Below are 24,265 nucleotides of genomic sequence, written 5' to 3'. Positions count from 1 at the left end.
CTTGCCGCGGCGGTGGGTGGCGCAGCGCAAAGCGTGAGGGAGGCGGAGCGGCGCTGGGGCGGGCGCGGGCCCGGCCCCGGCCCCGACAGCCCCGTTCCGTCCTTCACCGCCCGTCTCCGCGCCCCGCCGCGGAGAGCGTTCCCGGGCCCCGTGGCGGAGGAGCCACACGGGGTCCCGCCGCCGTCGGCCTGAGCGGCCCCGGGCCCCGCGTTCGCGGAGGCTCGGGCTGGCCCGGGGAACGCCGTGAGGAAACGCTACCGTGTGCTGCTCCGAAATGCCCATTCATGTCTTTACAGATGAGTAACGCTAGAAAAGGTGAAACAGTGGATGACGGAGAGCCGTTCGATGGGCTGCCCCCAAGCCTGGCCTGCAGCGCCTCGGGCCCACCCGCAGAACCCGCAGGAAAAGGTCCGCGGAGCAGATTTTATCTAAATCGAGGTGTAAAGCCAGCTGCCCCCTGAACCAACACCAACAGGAAAAGCGTGGATTTAGTTGAATTACAGGCTTTAGCAGATATATGGTGAAATTTGGTTAACCGGCTCGTGTTAGGAGCTGCTCAGAAAGAACGTGCGCAGGAATCACGCAGAAGCGTCTGCATTCCAGCCGTCAGCGAAGAGCTCTATCCCTCCACGCTCGGAGGGGTCTCCGCACCTCTTTGGGCAGTCTCCTGCCATGAGGGAAACTTGCACGGAATATATGTTATACGAAGACCACGTAAGAACCAGTAACTATTCACTGGTAAGACCTCAGTGCTCAAAATTTGGATTTTAATTTTGTGGCTCTCCCCAGCGTTAGCCACGAGAAACTCATAGTCAATTTTGATTAATTTGATTTCTCGCGTTTACATTTAATACTCAGAATCACTACAAGCACAATATATTATAAGTTAAAAAAAAAATCAAACCCAAAGCACCACAAACCCAAACAGAAAAGCACTTCATTTTGTGCTGAAGATAGATTCTATCAATCTATACAACTTTTGTAAGCAAGTACTGCCAGTTTCTTGAAATCCTTGAAAATAAATCATGACACAGTCTTGAGAGATTCCTGCCGTTATCAGGTAAGACTTCTGACACGTTTGGTGGCGTATTCTCTAATCCAGGATTTGTGTGTGTTTGTACGCCCAGAACTGCTTTCTTTCAAAGTGAAACTGCCCGAGTTTCATGTGGTTTCAGGTTTCCATACGAAATATTTACACGGTTCCATGCAAACAGGGAGTACTCTATTTAATTTAGGTCTCTAATTCACTTTAAAACAATATAGTAGAAGCCACAGACGTTTATCTACATGCATTATCTTTTCTCATCATTACTAATTAGTAAGCAGTAAGCTAGAACGTATAGTGGCAAAATGAGTTGTTAGCAGAGTTGCTGTTTCTCTTTGTTCAGGAAATAATTGTTCCTGAATAGTCAATTCTATGTGACTTTGATTTAACACGCAGGCTTACATAAACCTTTTTTGCACAATGTTAACAGAAAATCTTTTGAGTATCTTGTCAGTTATGTTCAAAGAGTAGGGATAATCAAATATTGACTTTTTCTTCCCTTTAAGGATTTTATCAGATCAGGATTACCTTTGCATCGCGGTGGTATTTCCTTCTCCACGGTAAACTCTATCTTCTGTTTACAATTGTTAAACCAGGTGACAATTGCTAGTTGCAGCTGTTAAACAAGGCAGGAATTACAGTGTCTTTTGATAATTGTAATGAAACTAAAATATTAGTAGGTCAGGATACCTCACATTTAAATTATTTTTTTACCATCATTTGGCTGGTGAACAAAAAGATCAAAATTTCTGGATGACAGGTCAAATACTTGCAAGTACATGCAAGGCTGAAATTGGACCCTCAGGCCATAGATGGACTTCAGGCTTCAGTTTTCCAACACATTTTCAATATCTGTTTTTGAATTGGTCAAGAAGGTCGACCATAAAAGTGTCTTCTTGTTTATTAGTTTTAAGTTATGTGAGTCACTGGAACTTCAGACTAAAAGCAGAATAACCGATATATAAAAGAAGGAAGCAAAAAATGGATTCATTTACAGGGATGTTAAAACATGTTAAAGAAAAAAGGAAAACATAAGTACAGAAAGTATAAAAGTATAATATTAAATACACTACCTTGTTATTTTTCAAAACACAGCAAAACAAGACAAACAGCTTGGCTTCACCTCTGCCTTGTCTTTCGTTCAATGGGAATATTTCCCCGAATATTCTTCGTGCCAACACGTGGCTACTGTATCAGTTGCGGAAACAGACACACAAAGTACAGACCCCGCAGCATTGTTTTAGCCTCTACAAAGCAGTAGTTTTCATTTATTAAAACAATGAGCAACCAAAAAGGAGGTAACAAATATTGTCCTGAAGCACACAGATTTTTATCTAAAGGCAAGGCATTATCTGGCATTATCAGTGATGATTTTGCCCATGTTTGGCCTTACATACTTAATTCCCACTGAAACTGCAATGTTTTGTTTCCAGCATGATCTCACAGTAGAACAGGCAAAGCATATTAAGTATTCAGGAGTCAATGGGATTTTCTTTCGGTGGAGATGAAGCTGCAGTTAGCCCATGCCCCAGGCTGTTACCTTGCTGCAGCAGCAGTGGAACACTGCACCTCTGGCCAATCATATCGTGGCCATCCAAAGCCCTTATGCCGAGTTTGTGTACCATTTTTGTACCTTTTTGCTACCGCTCAGTGAATTTCTTGGTAAGGAAACCTTCTACTGGCACTTCTTACTTGCAGTTCCTGTCTGGTCACTTTTCAATTCATCTGTCATAAAATGCAGAAGAACTTCTTTTGTTTATGAGAACAAGTTCTCATTCTTTACTCTCAAACTTTTCCAACTTGAAAATCTTCTCCGTCTTGTAAACTGGTAGCAGTCTCAAAGCAGATTGACATCACTATTGCTACTGTGCCCCTATGCCCTCTTTTTGCCCTTCTCAATCTCTCTTTTTTTTTTTTTTCAAATAAATATTGGGGGGCATCAACCCATGATCCCTTTTTCTCTCTCCTCACCTAAAACTTCCCTACAGTAGCCAGACATTGGCTTTTTAAGAACTGCACTCGTCAGAACTAAAGGATGATACCAGCCTGACTAACTCGCTGCAGTTGAATTCATCGACCATAAAGTTACAGGCTCTCAGGATTACTGACAAAATCTTTTTCTTTGTGCTCAGAACAGAAGTTAACTATTCAAAGCCACCAACAACAGGAGGAGAACTATGTAACCACATGTCAGATTCAGAATTCAAGAATCGGCCTGGAGGAAACAGCAGGACTTGATGCATACTTCTCCCTTCATACAGGATCATTAACGCGCTTTGCCGATAAGCCTCAGTGTCTCTCTGGAACAAAAGCTGTCTTTGAGGCACCTGTACCATCCCATAGCCACAAGGTCTGTAAAATCACAAAAAATAAACCTTCTGTTTCCAGAGAGCAGCACCAGTCCTTACTAAGTCAAACCAGATTCATCTCTTCATTACGTAACAGTGCCTTCGCACACATCCAGCAGGAAATGAATTTCCAAACTGAGACCATTTCCTAGTGGCCAAAGAGAAGGCTAAAGATTTAATTTCATATATTCGCATATTTTTTGAAGGTGGGGGAGGGGGAGAAGGACAAGATTGACTGAGCAAGTGGAGTGATACAAACATAACAGAAATACGGCACATAATCTGTATGTGTACGTATATATCATAAATACTATCGTGTGCCCGCCATAAAGCTATCCAAATTCTGGTCCCTCTTACCTCTAATATTGTGGGACAAAATTTGGGATGGCTCAAGCTCTGCGGTTTGGTGCCTGTTTCCAGCGTGGCCATTGTTGGAACACCTGGCTGGTTTATCTGTGAAGATGCACGAAGCCAGATAGCACCTAGTTCTGTAAAACAAAGAGAGAGATTTGATGCAGAGATAGGATTCACTGGTTTCCATTTCAGTACTTCAGGCACAACATGCTGATCTTTGGATGCAAATTCTTAAGCATTTGATACTTTCTCAGAGATAGTACCATGTGCAATGCACCAGATCACTGAATTTAGTCTCTTCTAACAGTAAAGATAAATATCAACCAAACATCTGCATCTATATGCCCCTTTTTCTGAGTGCAGGTGTTCCAGATTCCTAGCCTGTTATTACTGTCTTTACAACGCAGCAAATCAAACCTTCTGATCAATCACGAGCAACTGAGAAAGTCTGCGGTATGAACCCACAGCTATTTAGGAATTCTAATAGCAATCAAAAAGCTACTGGAGACAAGATGTTTAACCAACTGGTGAGAAGAGCAGGGACGTGTGGTTTTGAGGGTACATCAGGTTTTGGAATGTACCAATGTAAAGCTGCAATTTACATTCCAGGGTCAAGGAGCACTCCTACCCGGTCATTACCCAGCTCAGCCCTAGCTGAGGTTGAGACTGTGCAACCAACGTGTGCCTTCTGCAAAGCAGCATATTCACCGTATGCAGACAAAACTTACAGTGGCTCACTTAAGAAATACGGTATCAGTCCTAATGCAGTCATGATGAAGGACCCTTTACCTGAGTGAGGGGAAGGCGCAGTCCAACCTGGCACTTGTGGGAGTGTCGGGCCATCTAGCCAGGACGCTAAAGGTGGGGGGAAGCTTGTAAGAGCTCTTTTGGACTTTGCTGTAGAAATTTGCTGTGTGTAGCACTGCTGCTTTGTTTTATTCAAAGAATCCACCAGCAACGAAGAAAGCTGCATTTTGTCACCAAGCTAGGTTAGAAGTTATCTTTGCTATTGTACTGTGCAGAAACTTCTGCAAATCTGTGTTTTACACATAACCATGATAACAGTCGCTGGTGATGCTGTTAACTGTCTGACCCTTTGGCCTGGCTACAGACTCCTAGGACTTTATTCGGAGCAACAGCCGTAGCCTTTCAGTGAGATCCATTTCCAATAAATCCAGTGAAAGCAGTGCCAACTCCCAAGATGGTCACATTAATGCTGTTTTAATTGCCAGATCTTATCAGCATGGCCTGTGCTGGCAAATTACAACTTTACCTCTCATTTATATTAATTTAAACTAATTTATATGCATTGCATTGGAGTTTTACACTGATCTTGCAAGATTTAATTTTTTTAATACTTTTTAAATTGGGAGGCAAGTGCTTTTTCTAATAGCATGAAAATAATTTAAAACCTTTTTTACACCCTAAATAGAAATTGGAGCAAGTTAAACTACTTTCCCACTTTACCTATTTCTCTTTAACATATAATTTGAAGCATTCATCCAATATCTTTAGGATTACTGAAAAAAAAAAAAAAAGGAAGAAAGTACTGGGGCTAGAATGAACAAAATCGGGAGGAGCAAAGTTCAGCTGACCTCGAGAGAGAGAGCAGCAGATATTTGATTCCCTGATACAAAATTGGTTTTTCAGGCAGATGCCGAATTGGATAAATTGTAGACAGAATGGAAACCATGTAAAAAGAGATAACTGCAAAGAACTCGTTTTTCGGCGACATCCCCATTTCCGAGTTGCTGACCCTGCTCTTCTTCCTCAGAGCCCGGCCGCAGGCAGGCGGCTTACCCCCGGGCTGTCCCCCGCCGGAGGGGGACCCTCTCCGTCCGAGGCGGGCACCGGGCCCGGGGCGAGCGGTCCCTTCGGGGCGGCCAGCCCGGCTCCAGCGGAGCGCGGCCGGGGAGGAGCGGGCTCAGCCGCCGCCGATGCCGCCGCACGGGGCGCCGGGCTCCGCTGCCAGGCGGTCACCGGCTCCGCCGGCCCCTGGACGAGCCGCAGCCGGGGTCTGCCCGGCCGCGGGGCTCCCGCCGGCAGCGGCCCGGGGACGCGGCCGGGGCAGCGCTGCCGGGCGGGGCCGCTCCTCCCCGCCGCCGCCACCGGAGGCGGAGCAGGGCGGCGCCGTGGGGCAGCGCCGACATTCCCCGCAGGGTCGCGGCTCCCCGCAGCAGCGCTCGCCCGGCCGCGGCGGAGGGACGGACGGCTCTCCCGGAGATGACGGACGCCCTGCCGCCCCGCGGCTGCCCGGCCGCCGAGCCGCCGGAGGACGGCTACTTTCGGAAGGTGGGAGGCGCGGCGGCTCGGGGGGGATGAGGGGGGGCGGTGTGGCGGTGCCCCGCCGGCGGACTGCCCGCTCCGGCGGAGCGCGGTGAGCTGCGGGCCCGGGGGGAGGCGCGCAGGGCCGCCGGGTGTGCGCGCTGCGCGGGCGCAGGGTCCGCGGTGTCCCCCGCGGCCGCCGCTCTCCGCTGTCCTCGGGCCGGGCTGCGGCTGGCGGGACGGGAGCGCTCGTACCTCTACAAAATGAGTGAAATCACACTTTTTTTTATCCCCCCCCCGCTCTTTCCGGTTCGCTCCTCGCTGCGCCTCCTCGCTCGCTCTCTAGTAACTCGCCTCGTGTACCTGTAAGGAAGTTCACTGGAGTAAGGCAGTGGAGTTAACAGACTCGTTAGGAAGTTCTTAATGAACGTCTGTCCTAATTACTTTTCAGACTGAGTGGGCGGCTTATGCCATAACCCGCGCCGGGCTCTCTCCGCCCTGCAGTAATTAGCGAAGTGTCGCCCGTGGGGCGTCCCGCGGGCTCCGGGCAGCTTCACCGGCGCACCGGGCGCCTGGGGCGGCCGTCGGGGGGCCCTGGCCCAGCCTCCCCTCGCCGCTCCGCGCCTGTCGGTGGGCTTCGAATAGGGCTGTAGGGACACGGCGGCGTCGGTGTAGATTCTGGACCCGAGACCATAGACTCTTCGTTCTCCGGAGAAAAGAAAAGGCTCATCGCTGGGGTTGTCGCTGCTCTCTCCTGCACAGAAACATCCCCCCGATGCCCTTCAGCTGCCGCCGAAGGGGTGACGCGGCAGGGAGGCACAGCGGCTTTGCTGCTTGCCCTCTGTACAGGCTGTTTGGTCTTTCCCCCCCCCGTATTTGCCAAATTCACAAGCCTTCAGGAGCTTAAGCAACAGTATTGCCCTTTAGCAGAGGAACTGTTTGCAGCTGGAAAGAGTGAAGTTTTACTGGTGCCAGCCATGCTGCAAGGAATTGGTATGGCCGTATACGTAACTAGACAGACCAAAACAAAACTTTTACCAAATCTCGTCCAGTTTCTTCATTAGAGTAATCCTACTATAATATTTGGTGAGTAATCACTTCTTTCTTAGTAGTCCATAGCAGGAAATCATGAAGTGTGGCAAAGCCGTAATTATTTAGAGTTTTCACAGCTATGTTTTCTATAGCATGGGATGCTTGTATGCTGCCTTGAGGCATGTTAGTAAAAAAAGTTGACTTCTCATGAATTTGTTAAGTGAGATAAATCAGCTCTTCCACCTGTTTTTACTAATGGGGACCGAGTGAAGTTTAATAGCCAAGTTGTGCTTTGTGAGTCATAAGAGGAGTGTATCCTCTGCATTCAGACTTGCTAAAGGACTGAGTTTATTTTCAATTAAATTGCTGTGTGTTGGGGACAAGTTCACTGAAACAGCATTAGATAAGTGTAAACCCCATATCCTGGAAAGGAATGAAGTTTTTCTCATATATGAAAACACTGCAAGATCGATTTTATACCTAATTGTGAGCATCTTCCCCACTTCTGAATTACTTATATCTTAAGGCAGTAGAAAATGGATGTGAATCTGATATTAAATAAATCCGGGTGAGCCAGTGTTGCAGTGGAACACTCTGTTCACTCAGATCTTTGAAAGGCTCATGCCTGAAGACACTCATAAGTGTCTTTAATAAAGTTACAAACTTCGCATCAGGCTAGATGCTCAAAGCCTTCTCTCCCTCATAGTTAGCTGCAAGCAGGAAAGCAGTGTTCTTTGTTATACATTAGTTGAAGAGTCTCAAAGATCAGAGCTTTCATTCCGACTCAGTAGTTCTAGAAGGGGGGAAGAAAGAAAAACCAACACAATCCAACTCCTGGAATCTTCAACAGATATAAGCTGTGAACCCACAAGGTACTTTGGGCAGAGTCTCTTTAGGCCTTACGTGTTCATCCGAATGGCACGCTGGGTGATTTCATGTAACTGACACTAGTGATTGAGCTGTTGGTGTGTGTTCATGGCTCCCCCTGCCCCGTTCCTTTGTGTCACTTTCCCCTCCCTTTTTAAAATCACGCTACTTTTTGTTTTCCTGAAAGGATTCAAGGATTAGTTTACCAATTTTGTTGGTGAAGAATTGCATCAACTTCCAAGGCTAGTCCTCATGTTTTTAAATCAAAAGGCATTTACTTAATTGACCTTTTTCTTCTATAAGCAGTGGAACAAGGTGAAAACACTTGCTTTGTATCAGTCCTGCCCACAAAAGGGCTTCCAAGCACTATTTACACAATGAGGTTGCCTTCCATACTTTGCAAGAATATTCTGCTAAATGAAATTTTATAATTGAGAAATATTGAGCAGTTCATACAATATCCGCTTGATATTTTCTTCTGATAAGTGGATTACTGTGGCAAGTATACTCAAAGATTGTATACTGCCCTTTTGTGTATCATGCTTTTTGAACTCTTACATACTGCATCTTGGGGATATTGAGGGTTGTTTTCTGGTATGCTGTATTTAAGACAACTTATGTACTTAATTCTCATTTAGTGCTTTTTTTTGTTTGTTTGTTTGCTTCCTGTAGGGAGGAGGCCCTGTAAAACTATGAGTGGCTCTATGTAAAGGGCTGTGGCCAGAAATGGGGAAACAGATACACAATCCTGTTTCCTGCTTTGGCTTCTGTTACCACACTGGAAAGTTAGGCTTGCTGTGACGCTGCCAGGTGAGTCTGAGGTGTGACGGGTGGTGGCTTCTGCCGTCCGCTTGCACCGTTCCTCAGACTCCCTCTCCGTTCCCCTCCCGCAGTTTCAGAGCTGCTCTGTAGGGACCTTGTCCTCTTTCCCTTACCCCACCTCAGTCCATTATCTCCTTTTTCCCCCGGCAAAGGCCTGTCATATTTATATAGGCAAAATTAAATTTTCCTTAAATCTGTAAGATGATTTGAGCTGGTTCAGATGCCTTTTTTTTTTTTTTTTTAAATACCTAGTTTTAAGGAAATTTTCTGTGCAGCCACACAGGGTATATGCAACTCTGTGAATGTCGTGCCTATTCCCTTCCCCTTATAGCTCCCCTCAGAACCAACCCTTTTTAACCATTTGATTAGCTGCAAACTTATGAGAAGGACTTTAGTTTTAAAAACAAAACAAGAACAACAAAATATCCTTGGTGGTGTCCCGAAGAGGATATGGTAAGGTGAAGAAGCACTTTACTTTCCATCAAAAAGAAGATGGAGCTTCTGTCTCCAGCTTTTTACTTTCTGGGAATATAACGCACCAGGAAACCGGTTCTACTACTGTTTTGTTTATCTCAACCATCACATGCAGATAGATTAGTTCAGTATATTCCATGGTACATGGCCGGGGCAAGTTGTACCTGTACTCCTGGGTGGTGCGAGTGCTCTTGGACCATCAGCCTCCTGCCTTGACCTTCTCTGTGCAGAGTTCTTCCACATTCTTTCATTATTACTGGCAGCAACCTGTGAATCAACCATGCGTATCCCATGGATCCATCCAAATTCTGCCTCTGGTCATTTTTCCCTATGAAAGAGCCTGTGGTCAGCAGAAGATAATGACAAAACTAATGATAAGAGCAAAGAGCAATTTGTTTTAAAAGTAGAGCAAGGCATTTAGACAGGAAGGATTTTTCAATAGGTCAACAGTAATTAAAGCAGGTCTGTCCTCGTGTGCTGCTTTGCTTACGCAAGATGCCCCTCTCACCTCTGGGGAAGTTATTCGTTAAGCCTGCCATGGCTCTGTGGATTGCTTGGCCTCTCAGACCCCTTCCTGATTTTTTAGTTACTTTTGAGTTCTTGTGGGAGAAACAATTCTCTTTTTCAAGCTGTTCTGCCTCTTTCTTTTTCATTACAGCACACCGCCCCACTAAACCAGTAAGTTTTCACAAAGTAAATATCCTCAAAACACATCAATATACAGAACTCAGGATATTTATAAAGTAGTGCTCATCCAGTCACTGGATCCAATGCTTGCATGGTGATCTATTAGTAGGGCTATGCCTACCCTGGTGGTTTTGGGGGGTTTGGTTGTTTGGGGTTTTTTGGGTGGTAGGAGCAGAGCAAGGAAGAGATAGCTAGCGAGTTCTTTCTATTGCATCTTTCCCACCTTGGTTCACTGCTTTGTAACACCTTACGCAGATAGTAACTTCAAATTCCCTAATCAGTCGGGAAGCTGCAATAAATTATAAGAAAAAGCTATAGTTCATATTCCAAGCTTACCCTTTCTGTAGCTCACTAAGCACCCTGTCTTCAGTTTGGTTGTTTTGAGCGGGAGCCCATTGTGCGAGGCAGAGGCACGGCAGGAGGACAGCTAGAGTAATGAATCTTTAGATTCTGATCAGTTTAACGAAGATGCTTATTTTCTTTTCTCTTCCCTTTCTTAAAGCTTTGGTTCCGTCTGTGAGGCTAGATACTTGCTGCATAGACCAAGCTGATGATTCAGAAAGAAAGACCGTATATATTAGTCCTCCCCGTCAGGGGAGAAGGCTAAACACAGAAAACAAGCAGTTCCATAAATGAAGCACCAGGCTGAAAATGATGATAGGTATGGTGACCAGCTCGTGAATCAGCACTTCCCTAATTAACTCTCTCTCCTTCCCCTCCTTAACTTTTGGGGTTTCTTCTGCAGGGCTTCCCCCCAGCTGTGGTTAATGTCTCACTTTGCCAACCTGCTACACCTGTGCTTCCACCGCTTTTAGCTCATGTGGTTCTTTTCAGTCATTAGTAGCCAGGCAACCATCAACATTGGCATTGACACAGGAATATTTATTTGCCTGTTTGTTCTCTTGCCACTTGTCTGGCGGGACAGAAACCATGTTGCAATGATTCATACCCCCCGTCATGTCATATCCACTCATTGTATACAAATTTGGAAAAGCTAAAACCGAAAGCAGGGCTTCATGTGAAACTAAGAGTCATGGGAAACATGGGTAGTCAAGAGACAGACATCTCTGATGAAATACTAATTTTCATTTTGCTTAGTAAGCGGTGTGACAAGATGGAATATTGTATAGAAAATGCGTATTTGGAATTTAATACAATAATTAGTTCTAAAACTTTATATTAATCTCTGGCGCCAGGCGTTCGGAACTGTGAAACATTTGTTCATGGCACAAGCAGAGCAGGCTCTGGAAGACCAGATCTTCCTCCTCTATCCCCCCACTCTTTTTTTTTTTAACTCAGATAAAACTTCTACTATTGAAAGACTTGCAGTATATAGCTAAAACTTTGAAACAGAACTAGTAGAAATGTGCAAAGAGAAACTTTAATTATAGTAGCGGAAGAAGGTAAGGAAATAAACATCATAATTTAGCAGGACTTAGGATCACTTCTAGAAATACTGGTGTGAATCATGGCGTTTACTACAATTGCTATTACAGCCAAAGAACTTATGTGCATAAGTTAAATTACATACACGTTTAAGTATCTGGAGGATATGGCCATTTGCGTACACTACTGGGCTTGACAAGCAGCACAGGTCGCGCTGGCTGGAACGGAATGTTTTATTTTCAGTAAGGAGGCACACCCAGTTTCAACTCTGTCACCTTCAGACAGTGTGTGGCTCATCATAAAAGTTCAAACCACTACTTCATAAAACCTACTTATGTTAATTTCAAATGCTTACTGCGATTACTCATTGATTGCCAGACAGTCGTGATTTTTGTGTCCATCACAACTGCATTTCTGATATTGAAAAATACTTCTGTCTGGAAGAAAGAACTTCCTGGCATCCAAATTAAATACAGCTGCAGCTTTGTTTGGGACCCATCCTTCTGACAGCTATCTTCCCTCTCTGGTAGGTAGTTTCTCAAGGCCTAGAGCCCAGACTTGGAAAACCACAAAGATATTGCCTGTGCCCCTCAGACTGGGGGATTCGGAGGCTCCTTCGGGTGGGAGGTGAGCTCTGGTGCCTTGTACAGAGGCAAGATACTGTCCATCCGTAGGCAACCTGGAGTGCCTGGCTGCAGGCTTGCTTAGCTGCCCTCTCTGCCCCTGTGTAACCCGTGGAATGAAATCTCCCAAACCCCACGCACGGCCCTGAGCGGTCAGCCAGCTGCGTCCTGGCCCTGCTCGAGCTCCTGGGGTTGAGCTGGCCGTGCCTGGTCTGACAGAGACAGCGTCACGCCGAGGGCCCACGGGCGTTCAGAGTACAACTGCTTGCCAGATCGGTGTGGGGGGGATAATGTCTATAAACTTAAAAATAAAACCCAGTGGGATATCCTGCTACCTAAGCTCAGGTGTTGGTTCCACCAAGAGATGGGCAGCAATCCTGCTGGAGTCTGTCAGCGCCCCATCAGCCTGTCAGGGGACTGCTGTCAGACATGCCGGCCCTGTACCGGCCAGCCTTCACCAGGAGGTGAATGTTTATTTGGCCAAAGTCACAGAATGGTTAGTGTTGGAAGGGACCTTAAAGATCATCCAGTCCCACCCTGTGTCCCACAGGGCCACCTCCCCCCAGCCCAGGTTGCTCCAAGCCCCGTCCAACCTGGCCTTGAACACCTCCAGGGATGGGGCAGCCACAGCTTCTCTGGGCAACCTGCGCCAGGGCTCACCACCCGCACAGTCAAGAATTTCTTCCTAATATCTAATCTAAATATACCTTCTTTAAATTTAAAGCCATTCCCCCTCGTCCCATGGCTCCTCTCCCTGATCCAGAGTCCCTCCCCAGCTCTCCTGGAGCCCCTTTAGGCACTGGAAGGGGCTCTGAGGTCTCCCTGGAGCCTTCTCTCCTCCAGGCTGAACCCCCCCACCTCTCCCAGCCTGTCCTCCCAGCAGAGGGGCTCCAGCCCTCCCAGCATCTCTGGGGCCTCCTCTGGCCCCGCTCCAACAGGTCCACATCCTTCTGCTGTGGGGACCCCCCGAGCTGGAGGCAGCACTGCGGGGGGGGCTCCCCAGAGCGCAGCAGAGGGGGGAAAAATATCGGTGTCTATTTCTTTCAAGATGTTACCTGACTAGGTACATAAATAACATATGGCAAGAATCTGTAACTCTTGTGCAGGTCTTGCCTCTGATAACGATGTATTAAAACCACATCAGCGTCCCGAGTCTCCAGTTCAACAATGCTATTCAACCAAGCAGGAAGAAATAAAGTAACTAGCTAACTGAACTTCAGGTTTTAGAAAGCTTTTATTGTTTCAGGAGCAAAGTATAATAATATTTAAGGACTTTAAACACTTCTTTATGAAGTGCAGCTATGCTCTGAGGGGGAAAAAAGGTTCTAAGACTGATAGCTGAGTTTACTGTTTGAATTGTCTTCACAGCAGTTACTCAATTTACTTGTCTTTTCTTCCTTACTCCCCCAAATGCACGCAATGAAAGCTCAAATCATACTCCATTCTTGGTCATTTTTGCAACTTCCTTAGTAATAACCATTGTTGCTATTTAATTAATAATTTTACTGATAGTGTATAAGCCAGGGTAAAATCCAGTTCACTATCCAAATTGTCGTGGCTCAGCAAAGAAATAAACAGTAATTAAATGAAGCATCTAGCTTCCCGTTGACAAGAAATGAAATAGTAGGTGTGGAAACTGCTGGGAAGTTTGGCTGCCAGATATTGTAATGAACTGAACATTAACATTCTTGGGATTGTCCAAATGTGAACTAAGTACAAGTGCTGGCTGGGAAAGGGATCTTCTCCATGGAGGGAAACAAAATGAAGCACTTTCTTGGACCTGTCTGCTAAATAACGTTTTAGTACATGGAATTTGTGCTTCACACAAGGGGGAATCTTCCCCAGATTGCGTATTTCTCATGGGTTTTTTGCAGACATTGGTTATTTTCACTGTCCTCCATGCAGGCTTCTATCCACCAATTTTCTGGCAGCCTGATTTACAATAAAGAGTTTAAGCCTGCAGATAAACACAAACTGAGTGGCCCCATCCCCTGTGCAGCAGATGTATTTTACTTTTTGGAAAACATTGCTTTTTACAAGTTTCTTGTTGGCCTTGAGAAGTAAATGGGAGATATATGCTTGCAGCAGGTGAGCCTGTCCTGAAAACAGACTCCTCTATCCACAAGAAGCCTTTCATCAAGGAGACAAAAGTGCAGCACTTCCAGGGACGCCGGAGGTGATAGGGATACCTCAGTCTGTCAGTGCCTTCTCCTCTTTGGCCTGAGGGCTGTTATGGCATTAAAGCTTCATACACAGATTAGTGGCTGGTCCTGAAATGCAGGGAAGTATTTTTGCCATTTTTTCTCTTTGCACAGAGTTTAAGATCATTGCAGTTTTGTACCCATCGTTTAATGGGAGCTTGTTTGATTTCTGGGCTGGAGTTTGATCAAAGGTCCACGGAAATAAACACACCACTTCGACTGAGCTTCATGGGCTTGGGAATCAGGCAGTTGATCTTCCTGAAAAAATTCCCAGCAGTAGAGCTGTAAAGAATTATTTGCACGATGTCATGACACTTGTTTGGCACAGAGGAAGGGCAGGGCAGGGAGTTCTGCAAAGAAGCTGCAGCTTTACAGAGAAAATGAAACAAGGGCAAGGCAAGGATACGTTTAGGATGGATGCTTGGACTAAGTGGTCGAGAAAGGAGTTGGAAGAACGCATCACAGACCTATACAGGGATATAGAGATGAAAGGCCCATGGTGAGAATCAAGTATTCAAACAATGCAAAAAGCAAGAGGAAATAATTGGCAAGGTTCAAATGAAAAGTGGCATGGATAGAATGGAAGACGACTTTAAATACCAGTAGTAGAGAATTGTACAACACAGAGTGAAGAAAAATCAAAGTAGGAAAAGCAGTGGCAGCCCAGAAAAAGGCTAAAAGCAGAAAGCAACTTGTGGGTACAAGACCATGTTGTACCTTTAAATGTGCCTTGCTTATGTCTCTGTGTATAAACGTGTGTAAAGGAGCATAAAGTATTTGGATTTTAATCTGAGATCAGTGAGTGAGTTTGCTACGCGTGCATGTCCTCTCCAGTAAGAAGTTCAGCTTCTATGTATTGTGCTTGCCGATGGTGCTTTCTCAACAAAGAGAGTACATACTGAGCACCCAAGTTTTGGGTTTCAGCTGTAATTGGTATTTCAATGCAGAAACACTTCTGCAATAAGAGTAATTTAATGTGACATGTTTTTTCAACTTACCTGGCAGATGGTCCTTCTGAAGATGTTTGCACAAGCTTCCTGTCATTTTGCCTATTTATTACAAGCTTTTTAAACTAAAGATTTGAAATTAACGATATTAGGCTATCTGCTTTCTCAGTCGAACTACTGTAATCTGCATTGATCAGCTCATTTCTCTACTGTCAATTTGCTTTCACTTGCCAACCCAAATAAGAACCGAACTTCCAAGCAGATGATTAGAACTTCATGTTCTGTTTAAATACTTGCTTTTGCTGTACTGGTATGTCATTGTTTGACCACTCATAATTAGAGTTTCTTGAGAGACTTTTAAATGCTCTTGCATCAAACCCAAACTTTTCTAGTCAAAACTAAGAGGGAGAGGTCCAAAATATCACGTAATTTAGTGGCTGGAGTACTTGAGGGAGGACTTGTATCAGACAGATCTGAGCTGCCTGCTTGTGCAACACACAATCCGGTAGGACCCTGATAAGCTTTGTAATGATACCCAGCAAGGCCACTTAAAAGGACATGCTTCATTTAAGGGTAAGCCTTAAAACAGAGTGGCCTTATTTGCTTTAGAGTCAGGAGTTAAGGCTGCAAGGATGTGCTGGTTGGCTATAAATGAGTATTAATATTCAAAGACATTTGATACTTTAAAAAGCGGGGGGCAGGGCAGGGGCAAAGAATAAAACAGCAGAAATGAAGCTTCTAACCTATTTTTAAAAGGTGTTAAGGCTGTGCTTCCCTCAAAAAAAAAAAAAAAAAAAAAAAAAAAAAGACAAACATGCCGTCCTGTTCATCTGCAACAGTTTTCGCTTATCAGTGCTCACCAAATCAAACTCAGGTTGCAGTAGTTTGAGTCTTGTGCTTGTGTAAGTTCATGCTTTACTTTTTAAGGGCTTAATTTGATGAGTATCTGAAGGCATAATCATCATCTTACCCTGTCAAGCTCTATTACTCCATTTCCCACCTTACTTGATACTGAGCTATCAATATATAATCTTTGTTTGGCCAACAGGTAACAAGAAAAACTAATGGGCTGATAAATCATTGCATCTGGCACTGTGAACATACACAGATGAAATAACTTACAAAGCTTACTCATACTTCATGGGTTTGGGGCAGTATGAAAAGGCACTGTTGGGTTAGGGCAGAGTTGACTTAAAGGTTTGAGAACATTTCCTGGGTTTGAAGAAGAGCTGTGTGGATAAGCAGTATTGTGCCAAAAATAAGTTTGAGATGTGAAGAGATGAACCTAGGGAAGGAGGGACAGGAATTGTACAGGACCTCTGAGCACCAGAAGTAACAGAGCAGAGATCCTTAGAAAGGTTCTTAAGACTGTGAGCAGTGGTGCCACCAAAGCCTGTTTTTGATAGAGTTGTATTTCAAGGCTGCATACATCCCAGTATTGAACTCTGATATTTTGCAAAGGTTATGCAGAAGCTTTGATAGGAGTTACTGCCTTGCCAGATACTGTTTTTATGAAACCCACATAAACCTGACATAAAACACTTTTGACATACAACACTGTTAAATTTGGTTGTAATTGGAAAATAGCTTCGAAAGATTTCTAGGGGAGAACAGGCTGGCTCACACGTGTACATAAGCTTTAAAACAAATATTTTCTGCCTGGATTTTAATGGCAAATGCTTTGGTCATGGTGTCTCTCACTTTTAATGACTAAGTTTGAGAAAAGAAACACTGTCAGTCATTCATCACTGATGTCAATGTAATTAATTTGTATTCATACAGAACCCATGCCATTAAAGTTCATTCAAATTCAGTGTTACTCCTTTTTCAAAGTCTCTTTCAACAGCAACAAAAAAGCCTCGTTTTCTTAATTCTAGGGATGTAATCCTCTTGCTGAGACTGGTCGAAGCAAACTGCAAAATCAAAGAGCTGTCCTGAACCAACAGATCTTAAGAGCAGTAAGAATGAGAGCTGGTGCTGAAAATCTTTTAAGGTATGTATTGCGATTTCCTACTTCTCTGTTGCTCTGCCTGAGCAACAAAATTACATATGTTTATTTTTTTAAAAAGTCTCCTAGCTATTGCTTTTTCCCAGTCTGCCTAACCTCTCCCCTAACAAGCTGCATAAACTACAGCTGGGTGCTTTGTGAATCTCCCTGGAGTTTTTTTAATGTTTTAGCTCTATAGAGTTATTACCTGCTATAAAGTCCACTTTCCAAGCTGTTGTGATGTAGCAAACGAGCTGAATGTTAGACTGTCTTATGTTGCTCTGTTTGATCAGCTTTATTGCTAGTGATATTGGCAAGTGAACCTTGCTGAATATTGTAATGGTCCTTTTTACACATTAAATCAAATAATAATCAAATAATTGAATTGTCACTGTGCTGTTGCCTTTTCCAAGATCCTTTAGATCTGTGCTCCACAGTCGAAAGGACCACCAGTTGCCTTATTTATTCCATGTAGTAGTGATACAGGAGTAGCAGGGTAGCGCGCATCTAATTTGAGCTGGGTTACAGTTGCCACCAAATTCTCCTGCAGCTTGAGGTAACTGGAAGAGACTTTGCCCTTTGTCTATTATATTTTGTCCACCAAATCTTTTTTAAGACACAGTTTCTTATGTGGCTGTCCCCATAGGAATAGCCTAGTGTTGACCCTGTCTTGAGGCTGCTACTTCCTGTGATTAACTGCTTAGCAATCAGTCCTGTAACTTTCCAACAATCCATCGCATCCGCAGAACTGAAAATTTCCCCAATACTCATTTGCAGTAATCTCCTATAGTGTCTGTTTCTCTGCAACGGGAGGAACAATGGGGCTCTGAGAACAAAATAGTCAATATCCTTCCCTTAGAGAAGTGAAAATGCTTGGATAAATTAAGTTTTCTTAAACTTGGCATTCATTGACAGATTGCCCTTTGCCTGTCACCTGCCTTTATCTCCACTCTTGCCAGAAGAGGAGATCCCAAAGCTTATGTAGTTTTAGCCTCTGTGACTGACTTCATTTTGCCTTGTTTTCTGGTAAATGACTTAAGGACTAAGACTTAAGGTCTTTTGCTACCTTTTGTATGCATAGCAAAACCCTTATATCTGCTTTTGAAACTGAACACTGTTAATTCAGCAGATGTTTCTGTGTGCCAACTCAGGAGTGTTTTAAGGCTAAAGAGACGAGTAATATCTAATGTAAACACTGGTTACTCTAACATTCAACCTAAAGATATCCTAAAGTTCGTCTCCTCATACCAATATTAACCGCTGAAGTACTGAAGTTGCTATTGACAAGAGTGGGAATTAAGCTTATCTGAAGAGTAAAGGATCAGACTTATTTCAAAGTTATTGAAACTCTAAAATGAATTTACACCTGTTATACTTAAAACTTACTAATTCTTTAAAATAAGCAATTTTAAAAGTAACCTGACCACTAGATAGTTCACACGACTAGATGTATTTACAGTCTCCTAAATGACCTTTATGTTTTCAGATTCTATTGCATTTCATCAGGCTCTAAAAGAAGCAAACCAATTGCTGCCTACAAGGAGCCTCCTACAATAGGACTTGAGAAAAAACTAGAAATGTGGGTTTCTTTACTTTTGGCTGAAAGTAAATGCTAGGCTTGAAACAAATGATCCATCGAGTGCAAAGACTTTTGTTTTTAGAACTTCTGAAAGTCACCCTCTCCTTTTCCTTGTCTTTTGTTCTGGAAGTTCTGAGTTAAAACCGAATTCAGAGTAGAGTTATGTGGATCTCAAGGATATCACGTTGCCCCTGTTGCTGTCTTTTGCTGTTTGTCATTACAAAGTGTGTCCACAGTGCAACAGCATGAAAAGGTAACCAAATTAACTCTAAATTGGCATGGACGTTGAGAGCAATATAGCCATACTAGAGAAGTTCACCTAGATGGACCATTGGGGTTTCTGAGAAAGATTTTTTGAATCCCTTCTGTGGAGGATGGTAAGCCAGACCAAATGTGGAGCATAATTAAATTGCTGCTAGCATCAAAGCTCACGCCGTTATCTATATGGTGCTGCCTTTATCAAGGAAGATCCACTTCACCCTGTATTTGTGTCCAGTTTGGCTTATGCAGGCAGCCGATGTTTACATTGCTTAATCTAAGCAATCTGAGGTATTCAGTAAAGTACAGCGCAGAAAATGCACAGATACCACTTATTTATAATATGAAGTACGAGCTTAGAGTTTTAGCCTTGGAAAAACTAGTTCTTCACCAGGCTGCTCCATAAAACTGAAGGATTGTTCCAAGGGGAGGTTAGATGTATGAGAGGGTTGTTAAATATTTATGAGGGTGAATCTTACCATACAGTAAAGGTAAATGCAAAATGCTGAAAACTAAAAATAAGTTTGTTATTGTCTAATGATTTGGACTGTCTTATACAGGAGTACATTATCTTAAGCCTGGATATGGATCAAGACGTTTTATCTTAAACTCATACCTGTGGTTATAGGTACCAGTTTAAGTCTCTTGAAAACAGTAATACTGTACAGAGAATCAGGTTAGAAATAGTGATACAATATTCTAAAATCCACAAATAAGAAATCACACAGAAATGTTCTGGGCGGCTAAATACTAACATCCACTGTGCCAGTACTTCAAAATAACATGTAAGTATATAAATGGCAAAGGAAACAAGCAAACAAGAAAATCCTATTTCCATCTGACATAATAAACTTATAGACACAATTGTATTAAAAAGAAATCTCTTTCTACGTGTGTATTTGGTTGTAAAACATGCTGTAGTAACAGCTTTATGGGAAAGTCGTTTTCTTTTATTCTTAAGATCAGAAGTCTCAACAGATTGTTATTCAGCTTACAAAGTGGGGGAGTCTCTTTTGAAAAAACATCTGACTCCCCCCACCTCTTCTAGGAAAAGATCACATAATCCAAGAATAGGATAGTGATTCTGTTTAAGATGCTTTAGTTTTCTTGATTAATGTGTCTGAAAATAAGCCTGACCCTTAATCGCACAGAAAAAATTAGTGCATAGCAAACCTTCTATGTGTTTGCGTGCCGTTACCTGGAAACTATCCCTGGCTCTCAGAAAAACCTGATAAATTCTGAAACACGAGGTCTTGTATCATCTCTTAAGGAGATAAAAAAAAACTCTTAAAAACGCTGAGAATGCTAGCAAGGGGGTCAACCAAACTTACGTACAAAACCTTTTCCTCAGCAATAAAAAAATTGCATGTCTCTTTCTTTCTGCAGAGCAACCACCAACAACAAAGTACGAGAGCAGGTACTACTGGAACTTAGTTTTGTCAACTCAGACCTGCAGATCTTAAAGGAAGAACTGGAAGGACTTAATATCTCGGTAGAAGTTTATCAAAATACAGAGTAAGTATAAAGCTAAGTTACTCAATTATTCACAGATCTTTTGTTTACCACAATTTTTGGAAACTAAATTGTTTCTAGGTGAATGTGAATGCTGGACAATAATCACGTGAAAGAACAGAGCTTGATAGGAAGGGAACATATTTGATGGTAGGTTTGTTGACTAAGGGTTAGTCTGCATGTTTGTCTTTCACTTGGGAAAGGTATGTACCACTAATCCTGAGATACAGAGTTCCTTCGTGGAGGAGAGTATTGCGAGAGCTCTTGGGGCTTTATGGGGAGCTACACGGCACCTAGCAGAATTTCTAGTACTAGAATGGCTAATTGGTTCACTGCATTCTGGAGTGAGCAAACCTAGTGATATAACATCTGTTCTCAAATGCAGTGCGTACAACAGTCCTCTCTTTAGCTGGAGAATAGAGATTTGGAGCTCAGAGCAGACTTGAGGTAATCTTGAAGGTGTGCACTTCAGTGATAGAAATCCATAAATTAGCTGGCTAAACCAGAGACATTTTTAGTAGATGAAGTTGGAATTGTTCCAAGACAGTTTTCCAACTTTACAAAGCACACTAAACTTCAAATTGCAATGGATTCCTCAAGGATAAAACTTCAAAGTTAAAGATTGTTCATTGCCTGAATACCGCAATGATTTCTGTATCAGTTAGATGTCTCTGCTCCTAAAACTAAACGTTTACTATTTGATTAACATTAGCAGCTCAAGACACAAATTGAAGTACTTCATACGAGGGGGGGGTATAATTTTGGGTCCCTCTTAGCACTATTCTCAGTTAGGTGTTAACTCCAGGTGGACTACGAGGTATTCTTAAAGTAGAGGGACTAAGCACATTTCCAGTGGGATATCTTTCAACTGAATGCTGACCAGATGCAAAATACCTATGTTTCATTTTTCTCAAAAGAAACTTGTGCTAAATTTCCTGCCCTCCACTCCTATGTCAAACTTTGACAACTGTTTGATGTGAAAATGTTTTTCGTGCAAGATTTTACCAGTCTTCATAGATGCATGTGAACATAGACAGCAGTATGAAAGTTATGGCTGTGGGAATGAGGGCGAGACTCCAGAAGTGCTATTCCTTCTTCTAGCTAAAAAATATTAGAAATATTTTGATTCTCAGTGAAGGGTGAGCAGTAGGTCAGGCCCCAAGGCAGGTGGAAGCCTTGCGGCTGGACAGTAGTATGCGTTTTCTTTTCTCCTGATCCTACTTCCCCAGTCTGGTTTGAATGGCATTTTACCTTTCTGATGGTGTTCATTCTAAGATCTAAATGCTTTTTATGTTCCATCAGCTAAAATAACTTGCTCCCTCTGTTACTGCTGTCCAGCCTTTAATAGCAAATAGCTGTTAATAGTTGCTCTCTGAATCCATTGTGCATATAGTCACCAACATGCGGTCACACCCACATTACTGGGTTAGGCTGGATTGTGTTACGCCAGTCTGAAGGGTTGGCCTTCCAGTACTTGCACACATCTCAGCTGGGTTGAGAAACATGATGCTACTTCTGCTCAGTTCTGGAAATCCAGGATCACCTCCCTAACTGTTCAATGTCCCCATGATGTTGAGTCCATGGGTGTGGCACCTTAGAAACTTGGAAAATAGAAATTCAGTTCCCTTGAATGACAAATGCTGGTGTCTACAGGGACTGTGGGTGGTACTAGAATTCATTAAATCAGTAAGTTATGATTTCTTTTCCGTGTGTCTCACTTCCTTTTGGGGAAAAAAGTCTTGATATAATCTGTTGCAAAAGTGTTGTAGTTTCTTCTAAAAGCCTCCTCAGAAATCAAACCATTTGCACTACCTGCAGTGGTGTTTTGGCTCTGTATCCTGGAAGTCCTTTTCAAGCCAGCAGAGCCGCTTTCTGGATCATGCCAACCAGTTAAAGGACTCTTCCTCTGCTGAGGAAGCTGCACTCCTACTCCCACCTTCCCAAGATGGAATTTTCACCAGTAAGAAAGTGATTTTGCTGGCTTTGCTGAAATTAATGTATAAATGAATCACACTTGTGGGATTTTGTAGTTGGTAATGGAATGTTCTAAACAATGATTAGATAGTCAATCACTTGTTTTTGGGAAAAAGGAAAATACCAGATAAACCTTATAATTGCCCGATACTGATCTGGTAAACATACTCCACAAATTATGTGTCTGGAAGCAATTCTGATCTTTCTTTTTTATAATTGGGAATATGCTTAGTGGGAGAGCAATATACATAGTTTTGGATGGATAAATGGTGCTCTTTAATTCGTAATAGTCTTATTAGCTAGTGTTGTTTACTAGTATTACCCGGGTTTAAGTCTGTGATACAGACCTGTTCTGTCAAGGATGAGATCCTGTTTTAAGTCACAGTTCTTGTCTTTATTTCCCTTTGATATGTTAGAGGTTGACTTGTTTAGAGGTTAACGCCTGGCATTGTCTATGAACTACGTAGCCCTCAGACTTCCTACTCTTAGACCTTTCATTGTTAAAGTTGGGATACTTTGGCCCTGCTTTTCCCTGAGTTAGACACACATCACCTCTACACAGGAAATCATTGGCAGCGTGTAAAATACTGATGATAGCTATTGATAATTACCAGAGCTCTTACCGAGACAGATCTCCTAGCAGCTGTGGAGCTGTGTTCTGTCCGTATAGCTTGTGCAGGTGTATAAAGGTTGAGCTGAATTGCAGTTAAGCCAGCCTTAGAGTTTCCTTTTCTTTCCTTGAAAGGAAAAATAGGCTCAAGTGAAAAAAAAAAAAAAGCACAGGTAAGTAGCTTTCCTCACTCTCTTCTTGAGGAGTCACAGGCCATTAAGCAGACTTTCTTGGGCAGGAAGGAACTGTTGTAAACTACGTGCCTTTTACCTGAATACCCATCAGCATAATAACTTTCTGTCATCAAATAAACCAAAAGTTATTATCAACAAGCAGAAAACAAATATTTCTGAATCTTTCTGCGTTTTTTTTTTTCCCATAGAGAGACTTTCAGCATTCCCTTGGTACCTCTTGGCCTGAAGGAAACCAAAGAAGTAGACTTTACACTCCCCCTCAAGGTAAATTTCAGAGACACATTTCAGAATGGTTAACAGAAATAACTTACATTCCAGATTTGTTTAAAGAAGCAGAAATGTTTTATGTACGCATTATTTTTTGTTTCATTTGCCCTAAAACCGAGATCACAATGTGTTAAAAATTAACCAGGAATTGTTTGGGTTGTTGCTCATATCTAACTAGGACAAGGAGTCAGAAGATGTTATGAGAAATCCCACTTTAGAGACAGCAAAGTTAAACCAAAGAGAATAAAAATTCCTTCTACTGTCTTTGGTTCCAATAAGACTATTGATTACTACTCTAAGTGTGAAAGGAAGCAGCAATGAAGGTTTTACTCAGCGTAATGCAGTGATACTCCATCTTGCACTAACCAGGCTAGCTCAGTTGGGAAGCAGTGTTGCAGCATTAACACTGCTTGTTTGTTGGCTAATCTACTTTGCTGGCTATTTGAGCCACCACCTGTATTTTTTTGACTCCTGTGTATCGTGCTATGTAGATTTTATCTCATGGTAAACCATCATATCACTGTAGCATTTGTTTGTGCTTTTACTTCTGTAGGTTAATATCCATGGTCAGACTACGGTACCACTTTATGCCATCGCAGCTTTGTTAAATTAAGTGGAATTGCCCTAATATAACAAGAATTTGGCAGTCTCTTTTTGTTAACAAGTTTTTACGGTCACTTGGTTCCCATGTTATTTTAGCTAACGGGGTTCATTTGTCCCTTTCAAATCCACTAAGTGTTGTTGTTTTAAAACCCAATGGAGTTGATGTAATAGGTGTTTGGTTCCTTTGCACCAGACTGAAATTTCTTGTCTGGGATATAGAATCAAATTAT

The 24,265-nt window shown here is 43.0% G+C and overlaps 1 protein-coding gene across 1 annotated transcript in view; it reads left to right on the top strand.

Annotated features, from left to right (window-relative positions):
- Positions 1–5,970: 5,970 nt before the first annotated feature.
- Positions 5,971–24,265, top strand: part of RHPN2 (rhophilin Rho GTPase binding protein 2) — a gene marked incomplete at both ends in the record, with an annotated part of 29,698 nt that continues 11,403 nt past the window's right edge. Inside the window, 4 exons of the mRNA XM_082489125.1 lie at positions 5,971–6,039; positions 16,929–17,044; positions 20,262–20,390; positions 23,354–23,429. Of these exons, the coding sequence (XP_082345251.1) occupies positions 5,971–6,039; positions 16,929–17,044; positions 20,262–20,390; positions 23,354–23,429 (390 nt within the window). The remainder of the gene's footprint in view (positions 6,040–16,928; positions 17,045–20,261; positions 20,391–23,353; positions 23,430–24,265) is intronic.

This window comes from Vanellus vanellus (assembly GCF_965231255.1).
Source record: "Vanellus vanellus genome assembly, chromosome: 12".
Classification (NCBI taxonomy): domain Eukaryota; kingdom Metazoa; phylum Chordata; class Aves; order Charadriiformes; family Charadriidae; genus Vanellus; species Vanellus vanellus.
Note: the sequence above shows the minus strand (reverse complement) of the source record. Positions and strands in the feature narration are given on the sequence as shown.